Source organism: Melanerpes formicivorus, unplaced genomic scaffold (assembly GCF_026170545.1).
Source record: "Melanerpes formicivorus ecotype bairdi unplaced genomic scaffold, bMelFor1.0.p_v2 SCAF_8, whole genome shotgun sequence".
Taxonomy (NCBI): domain Eukaryota; kingdom Metazoa; phylum Chordata; class Aves; order Piciformes; family Picidae; genus Melanerpes; species Melanerpes formicivorus.
This window is the reverse complement of record NW_027142360.1, coordinates 20,698,923-20,713,047: the sequence shown is the minus strand read 5'-3', so window position 1 is coordinate 20,713,047 and position 14,125 is coordinate 20,698,923. Positions and strand designations below refer to the sequence as shown.

Here is a 14,125-nt window from a genome sequence, read left to right as displayed (position 1 = left end):
CCTGCACCTTGATGCCCCCACATCTTCACAGCAGAAAAGGCAACACACACTTCCTACAGTTCTGGGTTCCATTCCCCCTTCCCCAGCCTCACTGGTTTGCAGGGTGATTTCTTCACTGCAGAATTTTACCTGCATCTTAAGTCAAACACAGGTGAAAAGTCACTCTTACAAACCACTCCCTGAGGTGGCAATCCCTACGCTAACCACGGATCGTGTAGTAAAAATTGACCTTTTCTTTAAATTTAGGACCGCAGGTAGTGCAGTAGATGAGAGCATTCACCCAGCTTCTCAACAGCGTGTATGTTCCAAGGAATCTGTACCATTAGCCACCATAGGAGAGGAAGGCACTGTTGAGCAGCTCCAGTGTAGACAAACCATAGAGCGGCTTGAATTTGTGCAGATATTTAACAAGCCTGGGAATTTAAGCTGCCATGCCTACACCACTTGTAGCAGAAACTAATATCCAATTCGTCTGGTCTGCAGTACTGCTGGGAAATACGAAGTAAAACAGATCTTTCAAATATGGAGTTATACGAACTCTAAAGATCTACCTACTCTTTCTCAGAAGGATTCAGATTCTGAAGAGACTGAAATGCAACACTGAATCCTAGTAAGTCATGGTTTTTGAAGTTAATTATTGGGGAGAAAAAAAAAAGGCTCATTTTTTTATGGAGATAGCTTATCATATACTTAAGGTTAGTGACATGTTAAACACAGAAAAATGAAGTACCGTTTACAGCAGTGAGCGTGTCTACGTTAGCTACGAAAACACTTTGTTGGAACTTGGCTTTATTCAACAAGCTTCAGCTCTACCCTGTAGTAGATCCTCCTACATGCATTTTTCATAAAGCAGATTTAGGCTTGCGAGATACTACGCTACAAGCAGCGTTATCCACAGCCACTGAAGCGTCTCCAGAAACAAACACTGTTCACAAGCAAAACGAGCTCGTTCGGGAAACTTTTTCTGCCTGGGACACGCCGCTGAACACGGTCACTCCTCCCACCCACATACACACATTTTAACTAGCATCATGTTCAACACATCCAGCGTGGTTTGTAGTGGCATCAACGCAACCCCAGAACTGCCCCCACGCCACAAAAAAGCACTTTTCTCCCCAGCTTCAAAAAGGCTCCCCGGGGTCTTTCCGCCGTTGCATACCGGCCTGGGCTAGCAGGCAGGCGGGCGGCTCTTCTCCGGGCTCGGCAGCCGGCCGAGGACACGGCGCTGCGCACCACGGCGCCAGGCAGCGGCCTCCGGCCCGTTCGCGCGTCCCGCCGGGGCCCTGCCGAGAAAAACAGAGGGGACGGCGGGGCGCGGGGGGGGGGGGGGGAACCCTCAGCGACGGGGCGCAGCCGCGGCGGGCGACGGCCGCGCGTGAGGCGGGCAATGGGGAGGGGGCGGCGCAAGCTCGGCTCTGCCCCGGGACAGGCGCTCGCGGATGCACAGGGGGGAGCGGCAGGCGCCCCGTACGCCGTTGGGGCAGCGCCCTTGAGGCGCCGCTCAGGGCCCCTCCCGCTAGCCCGGCCCCCCCTTCCCGAGGCACTGCCGTTCGTGGAGGGGGAGGGGGCGCGCGCGCTCGGCGCCAAAGGCCCCTCACAGGCGGTGCGAGGGTCCTCAGGGCGGGAAGGGCCCCGAAGGAGAAACGTAGCCCGCCCGGTGGAGCGGGTTTGGAGTTGGGGGGGCCCTGTCCTGCACTTACCGCTGAGGCGCCGCCGCGGTGCGCTGAGACCCCTTCTTCTCAGTGCGGGGGGCGGGTCTGCCCGCCTGCCCGGGAAACACAAACCCAGGAAACAAATGCGAAGAAGCTGTGAAAAACGCCCCCCCACCCTCCAAGAAAACACCACCGAAAAAAAAAAAAAAAAAAAAAAAAAAAGGAAAAAAAAAAAAAAACTTTCCTCGCCGCCGTCTCCCTCCCCCGAGGAGCACGAACCCAAACACACCGAGACACGCCCCCGCACCGCCCCTCGCACCGCCCATTGGACGGCGCTCCGCCAATTCCCTTGCTGACTGGCCACTCCGCCTGCTCGTCTTCTCCCTCCGCTCCCCTTTCCGCCCCTACAAGCTACCCATTGGGAAGAGCCTCGGGGATCTCCCCGCCCATTAGCCATGGCCCACGTCAATCACAGCGGACCACCCGCCTCTCGGAGCTTTTAATTGGACTGCCGTGTCACTACCCCCTCACTAATTGGCTGTACTTGCTGACTGTCATCGGTTAACATTACACCCCCTTCGCAACTCTCACTTGCTCCCACCCCTTTTTCCTTCTTGCCAGTCGGCTGCGAGATTTGCCCCTTAAATGGGGCACCCGTTCGCCCGCCCCTATTTGCCCCGCCCTTGCGCTACAGATGGTGTTGTGGGCTGCACCTTTGGACACCATTCGAGAGATAATATGTCCATTACACCATAACAGCATAAACACCCGCCCACCGAACTGCTCTTCTAGACAGCCCCTTCGCGGCGGCGCTCGGGCCCTCCTTAGCTGAAGCGGGAGACGAGATTACGTCACTGTGCTTACTTCATTTGCGGGCCCCAAGGGCGGGGCGCTTGTGACAGGCAGACGTGATAACGACTCGGGCCACGGCTATCGCCACAGACTGACACTGCCACACTTCTTACTGATCCCAGCGACATTTACCTCTTGCTCCGCTCCGCCCCTCTCCTCTCATCTCCTCCCCTCTCTTCCCCTCACAGACAAGCCCGCCCTGAAACAAGGAAGGTGCTAGTCGTGCAACTCGAGTGCCCATTGGCAACAGGCCTCGGCCTCCGCAGCCAACTGGCAACTACCTCCATATCACCCGCCGCATGACACAGCACACATAGGCGGAGGGGTGGGAGCGCGGAGTAAGGGCATGCTTTGATGGGTGGATTTCACTGTCAATCTCCCTAGAGCACGGGGAATGGGCGCGGAAGCAGGTGCCGTGTCGCGTGACGTGATGGACGGGGCGGCCCCACGTGGGCCGGGTAGTTGCACACGTGACGGGGCCCACGAGGCTCAGTGGCGTCCGTTAGGGAGAGGGAGGGGTCGGCCACAGCGGCTCTTGGTGGCGGCGGCGGCGTGTTACGCTGCCGGGTGCCGGAACACGGCGCGGTGGGCTGGCTCGAAGGAGACTCTCCTGCTGGCCTTCCTGTTCCTCTAGGGTTTGCCTTTAACTGTGGAGGCTGGTCCCCGCCGGCCTGAGGGCGGCCTTGGGGTCACCAGTGATCGCATCTGGCCGGATTACCCAGCAGAATGGAGCGTTACTCAGGGCTGAGATTAGCTCAGCCTTCGGCTTTCACAGAGCGTTTTTTCGCCCTTGCTGCTTTGAGAGCTGGCTGTGTTTTCCTTTGGAACAACGCTTGAGAAAGCCGGAATGCTTCAGGCAGCCTGCTCCGGAATATCCAGTTTCTTCATTTTGCAGGCTTTCTGGGATGAAAATTACTGTTACTGAAAGCTGTAAATAGAGATCAGGCAAACCTGTGTAAAACGGTTTTGCAGTAACTACATTATTATTCATAAATATAATGGTGAACAATAAAGGCTGATCTTCAGTATCTATGGAGTGGGCTGCAGAAAAAGGCCTACAGGGAAGGGGCAGTGGGAGACTGAAGCAGGAGCTTGTCTGGGAACACTTTCTTGGGGGGCATTGTGAAACCAGCGGGGAGCTGCAGCTTGGGCTGGAAGGGTTTCGAGAGGAGGCATGGGGCAGTGCTGCTGGGTCTCGGGGAAGGAAGAAAATTTGAGATACATATAGGACACACATGGGACAAAGCAGGGATTAGAGGGTTTAGGATGAGCAGAGAAGAGCATGGCCAGAGGATTAAGTAAGTCTCTGAAACCGATGGAGAAAGCAGGTAGGGGAATGCATGGAATAACTGATGCATGTGCAGGACAAACTAGGAGGAAAGAAGGTATCCTTGCTTGTACTAAATACTTACAGTCATTTATCGTTCTCCTTATTCTCCAGTGTTTTTGAAGACTCCTCTTAGTGGCTGTCACTTGCTGACCTCACCCAGAGCTGTATGCTAATGGTGTCTTCATTTGATCTCTGCTGGAGAATCCTATTACGAGTTGATCAACAGAATAGTGGGGCAGCTGAAAATACCGCTTTGGTCCCAAAAAATTAACTACAGAGATGCAATGTAACTCTGACATATTAGTGAACAGGTCTATGGATGTTTAGATGTAGTCTGTCCTGGAAGAGCCAGAGCCCTTCATAGGTTAGTCATCACCAGGAGGGTCAGCTGCCAGCACAGCAAAACAAAGTGCTGCTAGCAGGGGCAGCGCATACGATGGGCAACACAAGATAGTAAATGGCAAGGAATCTTTTGATGACTTCCCCATTCAATAATGGTAATTGATTTTTACATTGATTGGGGGGGGGGGAAGAGCCCTATTAGTATGAATAAGACCTTATACTGCGTATATTCATAGTTGTTACTGTGGTGCTTTAAGGAATGCAAAAGGCACTGTATGAATCAATATGAAATGGTGGTGTAAACTGAGGATGCACCTCATCTCTGCTCCTCGTTCATTCACTGAGCTGGAGCTGTCTATCTCCATGTGCAGTTTTCTTGGTGTAAGCAGAAATCACTTACATTGTGAGTACACACTATACACAAGTGTACTACTGTGCAGATTGCACACACATGGAGAGAAGCACCTGTGCAAGAAGCTGACCTTGTCTTTACCATAAATACAAGAAAAAGAATAATAAATTTCCCCTGGTTAGACTTCCTTTCTCCTTTCTGCTGTTCTTTTGCAGGTTTTTCCTTCATATGTTTTGCTCAGGATTTTGGTGTGCTGGTAGCCGGCCATGGAAAGCCAGGTGAAGTGATACAATTTATTTTGATAAGCCTAGGAAACCAGGTATTTTCACTGCAGAGGAGCAGAGGTTATCCATCATCCCCTATGGTTGCACACTCCAGAACAGATTTGAACTCCAGAATGCAGATTTTCTTGGTTTCTCTAGAGCGGTAATGGATGATTTAGAAGTTCTCACCTGGATTCGCCTGTGGATTTGGGAGGTATCACAACTCCCCAGCTAATTTCTGGCTTTCAAAGAAGTCCAAATGCTTGTGAACAAAGTAGTTTTTTGTTTTGTTTTTAATACTTCCTCCATGTCCACTTCTGTCCAAAAATGTGACCAAGCTGGCTCATGAAACTGCATTTTTTCATCCACTGGATGTCAGTGTTACACTACCAGTGGCATGCATTTCCAGGTACTGGGAAAGGTTTGGCTTCTTTGGGGTAAGGACTTCGGGAAGATCTTTCCTCTGTGGTAGAAAGGGGATGTGAGAGAGCATTGAAGATCAGGGGAATGGACCCACCACAGTATGAATGTGCTCCCTTTGGCTTCTACAAAGTGGGCTGGGACCCTGCTAGCAACCATCCTGCAAAAGTATCAAACCTCACGGGGAAAGACACACTTCAGTGTTGGGATCAATTCCACAACCTTCTGATAATTCCAGCCTCACCTCTTTATGCTCTGACAATACTGGGCCTCTTCTTATCCTATAATTGTTTACTTGTGATAGTGGTGAGATAAGTAATGCTGCACCTGCCAGGGATACAGGACAAAAGGTTGCATGAAGGGACTTCTCTGAACGAACAAGGATGACTGAAAGCAGGAATGAGAAGGGACAAAGCACTGGAAGCAGCTTTGATATTTCAAGTTGGGTGTCAGGGTTTTGGTTTTTTTAGATCTGACACTGGTTTATTATTTCTAACAGTGCCACAACATCATTTTTCACTGGCTTGCTAGGTTTTTTAAGCTACTGTACCTGAAGAAACTCTGGATAGTTGTCAGTGAAAGATCTGATAGTGAAAAAGTCTTTGCTAAGCTGCCTGGGTTTTTTCCTGCTTCAGGCACTTCAAACAGCAGCTATCTAGTGAGCACAGAAGGTAACTGGTTAATTCCCTGTGCTGCCATCAAGAGAGGTTACTTTTTGGAGAGCCACAGTGAAGTGTGTATGCTGATGCTCTTTTTGGTGCATTATGTTTAAGTGCTCTGGTATGGAAGGTGGTGTTTAACATATGATCTAATGCTGTACTTTATCTGTGACTGAAATGCAGGCAGCACTGGAGGAGAAAATTGCCGTTGTTAAAGAGATGATTCATAAAAATGTAATAAAATAATTGATGTTCTCTTGTTACATATAAAGGCAGGCTGATTAGGTTATTCTCTTGCTTATTTCTTTCATCTGGAAGCTGCTTTTTTATCTATCCATTTCCTAGAAGATTTCAGTGAAGTTTCAGCAGGCATCTGAGATCAAAGTGCCAGAGGAATAAAACATTAATATTTGGAAACATGTTGATACTTTTTAAAACAACAATTACCCTTACTTAAAATTATTTATGCTAATGATTGCTTTCAGAAAAGACATCTGCTAAGGATCCTGCCTTTCCTATTCCTGCAGCTGAGTGGTGAGAAGATTTCTCAGCCATTGTCCTACATCTTTCACACAGTTTTTCAGGGATCAAGCAAGAGAGAGAGAGAGAGAGAGAGGAAGTCATACTTCATATGCCTGGAAAAATGGGCATAGGAAAAAAGAATTTATATTTTTAAATAGAGAAGAGCAGATTTCAACCCAATTATTTTTTTTTCCTTTCTAGGTCACATATAACAGCAGAGAACAAACACAAAAGAACAAATGAAGGGGAAAAAAAAGTAGTAATGAATGCTAGAATTAAATTAAATAGCAGAAGGAAATTAGGGAGATAATGTCAAATGCAATTTCAAATTTGTATGTTGTGCTACCATAGGCTGTGGTTATCTTGAGGTCTTGTCCAACAAGGCAATTCTGTGAAAATATCTTTAATGGCTGTTAGTGCTTAGCAACTGAGCTTTAGGCCCCAATCAGGTATCTTCCCCATCTAGAGCTGTTTGCAATGTAATAGGCTTATTTTGACACTACCTGTTTTGCTGTGTCCTACTCAGGAAGGACATGTAGCTGCAACACAATCGAGCAGTTTGAGCCCGTCCTGGGCGAAGTGCTTCGTTTCAATTCGTTGTGCTGTCGCACTCACATCACGCCATTGGAAGGGAAAGGGGGAAAGAAAAGGTTGTCAGCTAAAGGGAAGAAGTTACTAATATGATGGCAGTGGTTTTAACTGGAGAACAGTTTATAATACTATTTTGTTTTGCTTTCCTGAAGGCAGAATTAAAGCAAGGCTTCATTAGCATTATTTGAAGCTATTTTAAATACTGCCACTTTCAGCAAAACTCTCTTAACATGGTGGGGGGGTGTTTTAATGGGACAAAGGCAATAGGAAAATGTTTTGAAGAATTCTGTATTCTTTTACCCAAACAGTTTTCTTATTCCCCCCCATTTTTTCCACTGGAAGATGACTGCTTTGTGCTTTCAGTGCTGGAAGTGAGCATATAGGAATTATTGGTTAGGACTGAGCAGTTATGCTGAGGCTAGAGGTCACTTGGCTCTTCAGACAAGCTTTTGTTTACTATTTAAACACCTAATTCCACCAGCTTGGTCAGAGCTATGATACTCAATACCAGTCATAGCCTGTGCAAAACTGTTTTGAGTTACCTTTAGCTAAATGAAAACTGAAGTATAGGTATATGGAAGCAATTATAGTATTTTACTGTCTCAGGTCCACCGTCATCAGGACAGCATTTGACAGCTAGATGTAGGGTGACTGCTAACAGCACTTTCTCCTTCCACTTTACAAGGTTCAGATCTACACTGGAGTTTTTATTTTTCCCAAGCTATCTAGTTTTATATGTAGTTTATGGACCAATTTATGTCACCCAGCCCTGTCACAACAGAAGAATCAGGTATGGAAGAAAGGAGAGGACCGGGCACATTCCTGCCAGCTTCTTCCCTGTGCTTCAGGAGCTATGGATATGCACATGCCCATGCACTTGCAAGAGGGGAGGGAATGAGGAAACCTACATCTGATAATATCACACAAGTCTGAGCCATACTGGTGCAGGGCAAAGATCCCACCTGCCCTTCTGTCCCAAACTCTTATTAGGACCACAAAAGCCTATGTGGTTTTTTAAACTGTTGTTATTTTCTGGGAGTTGTAGCTATATAGTAATTTAAGGTGGCAGGTTTCCAAGGCTTTGCTGTGGTTCTAATTAATTTGGTATGCTGTTTAATTTTTAACTCAAGCTTTTTTTTCCCCCCCTCATATTCAAAAGAGCTCCTATTGTCCTCTATTATTAATGAGATCAAAGCAAGCAGAACGGCTGCCATTTCTCTTTCGTCTGTGGAGGAGGGACTGTCCATCGTGCAAAAACACAGCACTGTCTGCACTTGTCAGCAGAACTGAAAGCAACACCGTGGGCAAAGCAGCTGCCCTTCTTTGGTCTAGTGAGCTGGACACAGACAGTGAGCAGGAATAATGCCCTGCAAGAAAAACATAGTAGGAAACAAGGAGTGGGGCCTGGAGAACAGGGGATAGACTGAAGGGCTACTGGAGAGTGGTGTGGTGGTGTGCCCAGAATGCTCAGCAGAGAATCAGGGGGGGCATCAGTTTCATTTTCTAGTTTGTAGAAAATTGTGCATCCTTCAGGCAGCCCAGGTAAAAAAGAAAAAAGGAAACAAACCACAAAAGTTGCTGCCAGCTTTGATTATGGATTTAAAGCTCCAATTTAACCGTTTAAACTCTCCCACACTTTGGATGGTGGCTACATTATTGCCTCTTACAGGCTTAATTTTCCAAGCACCAAGTTTCCAACCTGGTGTTTGATAGGGGAAGCATAAGAGTTACCTTTTTATTAAACAAACAAAAATTAAAAATCCAAGCTCAAAAACTGCAAGCAAAACCAAACCCACAAAACAATACCAACCCCCCCGTCTCTGAGTGTTTAACTGGGCTACTTACTGACACTTGCAAATGGGCCAGAGTCAGTCCTAGCAGGACCTGAGAACAGAAAGTGGCAATAATTCAGGAAGGGAGTATTGTAAGTAAAAAAAGATGGGAGAAGAAAACCAGCTGAAAGACAGCATAAAACTGGAATCAGTATAAAAAAGAGGTTACTGAAAATCTCAGTGCAAGGCAAAATGAGGATGGTGGGAAAAAACGTGGGGAAGATGTTATATGCTAGGGAGTGGGAAGCTATATGGGAGGTTTCTTGGATGTAGGGCTGGCATTGCACACAGAAGGGTGTTATTCTGTCCCTCACACAGAGTTCTCATCAGCTGCAGTCTTCTTCAAGCCCTTGCATCATCCCTAATCATCTGCAGGGAGTCCCTGGCAAAGACCCTGCAGAGATGGCTGTGTGGAAAGGCAGAAGGGAGATGGATAGCAGCTACGCTCTATGAGTACCATGAGGAAGAACTGTGAAGGAGAATGTCCCTGGGTCACCCCACGCAAGGTCAGGTGAACACTGAGGAAGGCGTCAGCAGCCTTTCCCATGACTTTGCCTCTGGCAGCTGCAAGAACAAAGAACAGCAAAGCTGGGTGGGCCAAGCTCTTTTTTATTTACTACTCTAACCTGAGTTACTTGCAAACTCCACAACTCGCTGTCCCAGCTTTGCTTCTGCAACAGCTGGCAGCAAACTCAACCCAGCTTCGTGAGTATAGCTTTCCCTGTCACCTCCTCCAAGGAAATCTGCCAGCAGCTTATCTGTGGCTGCCACAGGATCAGCTGCTGGGAGGCCGAGGTGGGGCTGTATTGGCAAAGCCCTTAGGCAGACTCCTGGGAGCAATTATAAGACCTATTGGTACTGGGAGATGATCTCTTAGGAGACACTGATAAACTGTGCACAAGCAGCAGTGGAGGAAGACTCATTTGCTCCAGGGCTACAGCAGTATTTGGCTCACTGCCATTTTCTCTTTGCATAAGAAAGAAAGGTAATGGAGATTCCAGTGGATTTCATAATTGTGACCCTTCTGAAAACACCATGTTTTCCTTTACTTGGGAAAAGGCAAGCAAAAATTCCAGGGTTTGCCTGCTAATCCTGCCCTAAAGTAATGCCTGGATTGCTAGGGTAAAGTCAAGAGTTCATTGGAGCTTTATTTTTCTGAAAGAGAGCAAAATGGGCTTTCTTATGTGACTGCTGGTCTGGATTCAAGGACCTTCTAAAAAGAAAGCATGCTGTGTCTCCAGAGCCCTCATCAGCTCAGTCCTATCCTTTTTGCTTCCACTGCTTGGACCACACAATTTCTGCTGCTGGATTGGTCATCATATAGGACCTTATAGATCCTAAACCGGGCCTGGTAGCTATTGTAACCTCCAGATTATGATAGACATTAGGGTAGTACCAGTACACAAAGAGCAAGGCAAATCATAGAATGGTCCAGGCTGGAAGGGACCTCCAAAGGTCATCCAGTCCAACCCCCTCTGCAGTAAGCAGAGGCATCCTCAACTAGATCAGGTTTCCCAGAGCCCTGTTGAGCCTCACTTTGAATATCTCCAGGTATAGGGCCCCAACCAGCTCCCTGGGCAACCTGTTCCAGTGTTCTACCACCCTCACAGTAAAGAGCCTGTTCCTAACATCCAATTTAAGTCTACTCTTCTCCAGTTTGAAGCCATTGCCTCTCATCCTATCACTCCAGGCCTTTGTAAACAGTCCTTCTCCATCTTTCTTGTAGGCACCCTTCAGGTACTGGAAGGACACTATTAAGTCTTCCCAGAGCCTTCTCTTAAATACACATCTACGCTACTCTTCCAAGACATCCCAGCCCAGGGCTGCATTCAAGAAGACAGGGAGGCTCTGTTTATCAAGGAAGCCCAAGAACAGCTGCTGCAGCAATTGCTTTTACAGCAATACTCAATGCAAAGACCCTACAGCATTTCCAAGGGTGTCCTCATGCTAACAATGCTGCTGTGCATGGGTGAGTTCCCAATTACTTATACCAAGCAGTACTTACCTGGAATATTTTGAAACAGGATGGAACCTGCCTGGGACAACACCCTCCTTTTGGCTTCAGGGTACGGCATCTGTAGCTGGCGCCTGTGTTTGTCTGTCTCTCTCTTTGTTCTCATGAGTCTGTCTCCTTGGATGCAAAGAGGAAGCTGTTGGTCACACTGTGCTGTCAGTAACTCCAGCAGTGTAAATCCAGCACAACCCCACTGGGTGCAGGAAAATTAATCTGGATTTGCCAAAGCACAACTCCTGCTCTGTAGCTGAATTAACGTCTTTAAAAGTGGTTTGGAAGTTGGTGAGAAACCAGTAGAGACAGCTCCAACTTTCCCTTCCAGAAAACTTCTGATTAATTGAAGCGCTGCAGTCACAAATACAGAACAAAGGCGGTGTCCTCACAGGGAGAGGGCAATGGCAGACCCTTCGATAAGCCAGGAGACAGCTCATCCTTTCAGTGCAATGCCTGTCAGAATGATGTCTACCTACTGTACCTCTCAAAAAAAACCCCAAACTATTTTTCCACTTCCTCCCTTTCCTATGAGGTTTATTACTCAGCCCTGGTGAGACCCCACCTGGAGTACTGTGTCCAGTTCTGGAGTCCCTATTACAAGAGGGATGTGGAGGTGCTGGAACGTGTCCAGAGAAGGGCCACAAGGATGATCAGAGGGCTGGAGCACCTCTCCTATGAGGACAACTGAAGGAGTTGGGGCTGTTCAGTCTGCAGAAGAGAAGGCTCCGAGGTGACCTAATTGTGGCCTTCCAGTATCTGAAGGGGGCCTACAGGAAGGCTGGGGAAGGACTTCTCAGGATCTCAGGTAGTGATAGGACTAGGGGGAATGGAATGAAGCTGGAGGTGGGGAGATTCAGGCTAGATGTGAGGAGGAGGTTCTTCACCATGAGAGTGGTGAAGCCCTGGAATGGGTTGTCCAGGGATGTGGTTGAGGCCCCATCCCTGGAGGTGTTTAAGACCAGGCTGGATGAGGCCCTGTCCAGCCTGGTCTAGTGTGGGGTGTCCCTGCCCATGGCAGGGGGGTTGGAACTAGATGATCCTTGTGGTCCCTTCCAACCCTGAATGATACTATGATACTATGATTACACTGTGAAGGAGAACCTCAACAAGCGGTAGCATAATTCTCCAAGCTCTGGCAAAGACGCATTGGTGAATTGCGTCGCATCGTACTTGGGCAATGGACCAGATGACCCAGTGGCCTTTTCAGTTTCTGATGTCTATGATTATTGCAGTTATACCTCAGGACACTAAACAGAGCCATTTTCAGTGGCAGCAAAATGTCCCTAATGGCCACGCTAAATCAGAGCAATTGATCCTCCCGCACACGTGTTGTGCACTCAGCCAAACAGCTACAAATGATCCTACTTTGTTTAGATTTGCAGTTCTCTGTTTCCTCTGGCGTTAGTGCTCAGCACAAGGGGACTGGCAGCCAAGGCAAAGAATTTCTAGTAGGAGATTAAGGATAACTAAGGAAATGGTTGCCTGACCTATAAAGAGAGGATCATAAATATTGCAACAATAAAACCAATAGCTTTTCCAAAGTTTAAATAGCTTTTCTTTTCAAACACTTGAGGTAAATGCCCTTTTCCCAAGGTTGTCTAGCAGCTACACCTTGAGATTTCACAGTTTCACCCAATACACTGTAATTTCTCAGGGAGCTGGCTTTTCCTTTTAATTATCTTTCTTTGTGGAAGTGTGCTCTCTGCAGAAGTTAGGCCCCAGCCAGAGCATAGAAATTATAAACCAGCCCCCTGCAATTCTTCAGCACAACACCCACCAAACAATGCAAGAAGGGGCAAGTGTGGTTCTGCCCTTCAGCAGCAGCACTTACACCTTTTCTTGTGTCCTAGGGGGAACCTCAGACACAAGGATCTACCTACATAAACACTCAGGCATAACATTTATGTTCTTCCCAAATGTGCAAACCCCCAGCCCTGGGCTGCCGCAGCTCTGCAGATACAGGCAACTGGCGTTCCTATCCCACACACCTAGTTGGTGTGCAAGACACAGCCTTGGTTTCTAGTGCCTTGGGTAGGATCCAGCCCTGGAGTAAGCAGTCTGTTCTCTCATGTGCTAGATTCCCTCCCCCCTCCACTCTCCATCCTACCACTAGCCTGTAGAGAGTTCAGGAGAAGCACAGACCAACCTGTTCCACCAGCTGTATGACAAGGATGCAGTTCTCACAGAACTGTGCCTATTCCATTGCCACCTCATGTTCTCATGTTCTTTTAGGTTGCAAGTCTTAGCCCTTGACTTGGGAGTACTGCTCTCTAAATAAAAGAGCACAACAGCTACCACAGCACAAAGGCTAGAGAGTCTTGACAGTGTTTCATCCTGCAGGCAGTCAGCTATTGGTGTGACTGCAGGAAGCAGTCTCCTTCCTGTAACAGCCACTCCAGTTTGGTAAATCAAACAGCTGAAGAAACAAGGGTGTTCATTCAGCCCCCAGCAGGAATGTGCCATAGCCATCCCCAAGCCCATGCAAAATGCCAATCAGTCCACAGCCCATTTCCTTTCTTGCACATCAGAAATTTACTACTCAGAAGCTTCTTTACTTTAAATGAATTTAAAAAGCAAAGGACCCCCTGGATACAGCCAATATTCACAAATCCTTAGCCTGTCCTCCCTGATCCTTCCCTGTGCACTGTATGTAGATGCACTAAAATCCAATCCTATGGGTTTCAGGCCCTCTATAATAGTGACAGTCATTATTCAACTGTCTTAGTTTGCCTCTATGCTTTCTGCACAAACTCTTTCCCCTTGTTTTCCTGCTTCTGTGCCATTACACACACCCACTGTCTATAAAATCATGGCTTTCAGTACTCTTCACCACCTAGAAGCTGCGGCTTTCTACCTGAGACAGGCAGAATGGCTGGTTTATGCCTACAGTTCTCCTACAAGTGACACATCTCATGTTTTAGAAGAAGAAAACAAAACAAGTCACATGAAATGGCATTGATAACTACAGGCAGACAGGCTGGAAAGGGAAAGAGAGGCATGGTTAAAAACATCCCCAAAGCTTTATGAATTTAGGATACACCAGCTACTCTGCCCTAAATTCTTGTGCAGATGCTTTTGAGCTGCTGTTCCTTTCTTCCCTATCTGGCTGAAAATCATTGCCAATTTGCCCACACTGGGAGTGAGAATAAAGTAGCTGGGGTGCTGGATGTTATGCTGTTGTTTTCTGTACCCTAATTCCCCAAGTACACATGCCCAAACTTGCAAGAAAGATCAGAAACAGATGTTGTGCAAAGCATTAGGTAAACATCTCCCAGCCTTGTTACATGCATAAAGGCCTTGTT

At 47.5% G+C, this 14,125-nt stretch overlaps 1 protein-coding gene across 7 annotated transcripts in view; it reads right to left on the bottom strand.

Moving 5' to 3' along the window:
- The window catches only part of TNRC6B (trinucleotide repeat containing adaptor 6B), a 126,206-nt gene extending 124,082 nt beyond the window's left edge, over positions 1 to 2,124 (bottom strand). For 6 of the 7 annotated variants that reach the window (XM_068142497.1, XM_068142500.1, XM_068142503.1 and 3 more), the window contains exon 1: positions 1,701 to 2,124. In XM_068142497.1, the coding sequence (XP_067998598.1) occupies positions 1,701 to 2,109 (409 nt within the window). In that variant the 5' untranslated portion in view covers positions 2,110 to 2,124. Of the gene's footprint in view, positions 1 to 1,159; positions 1,232 to 1,700 lie in introns of those variants that run through there. The other variant, XM_068142509.1, reaches the window with a different exon arrangement.
- Between the last annotated feature and the right edge of the window lie 12,001 nt (positions 2,125 to 14,125).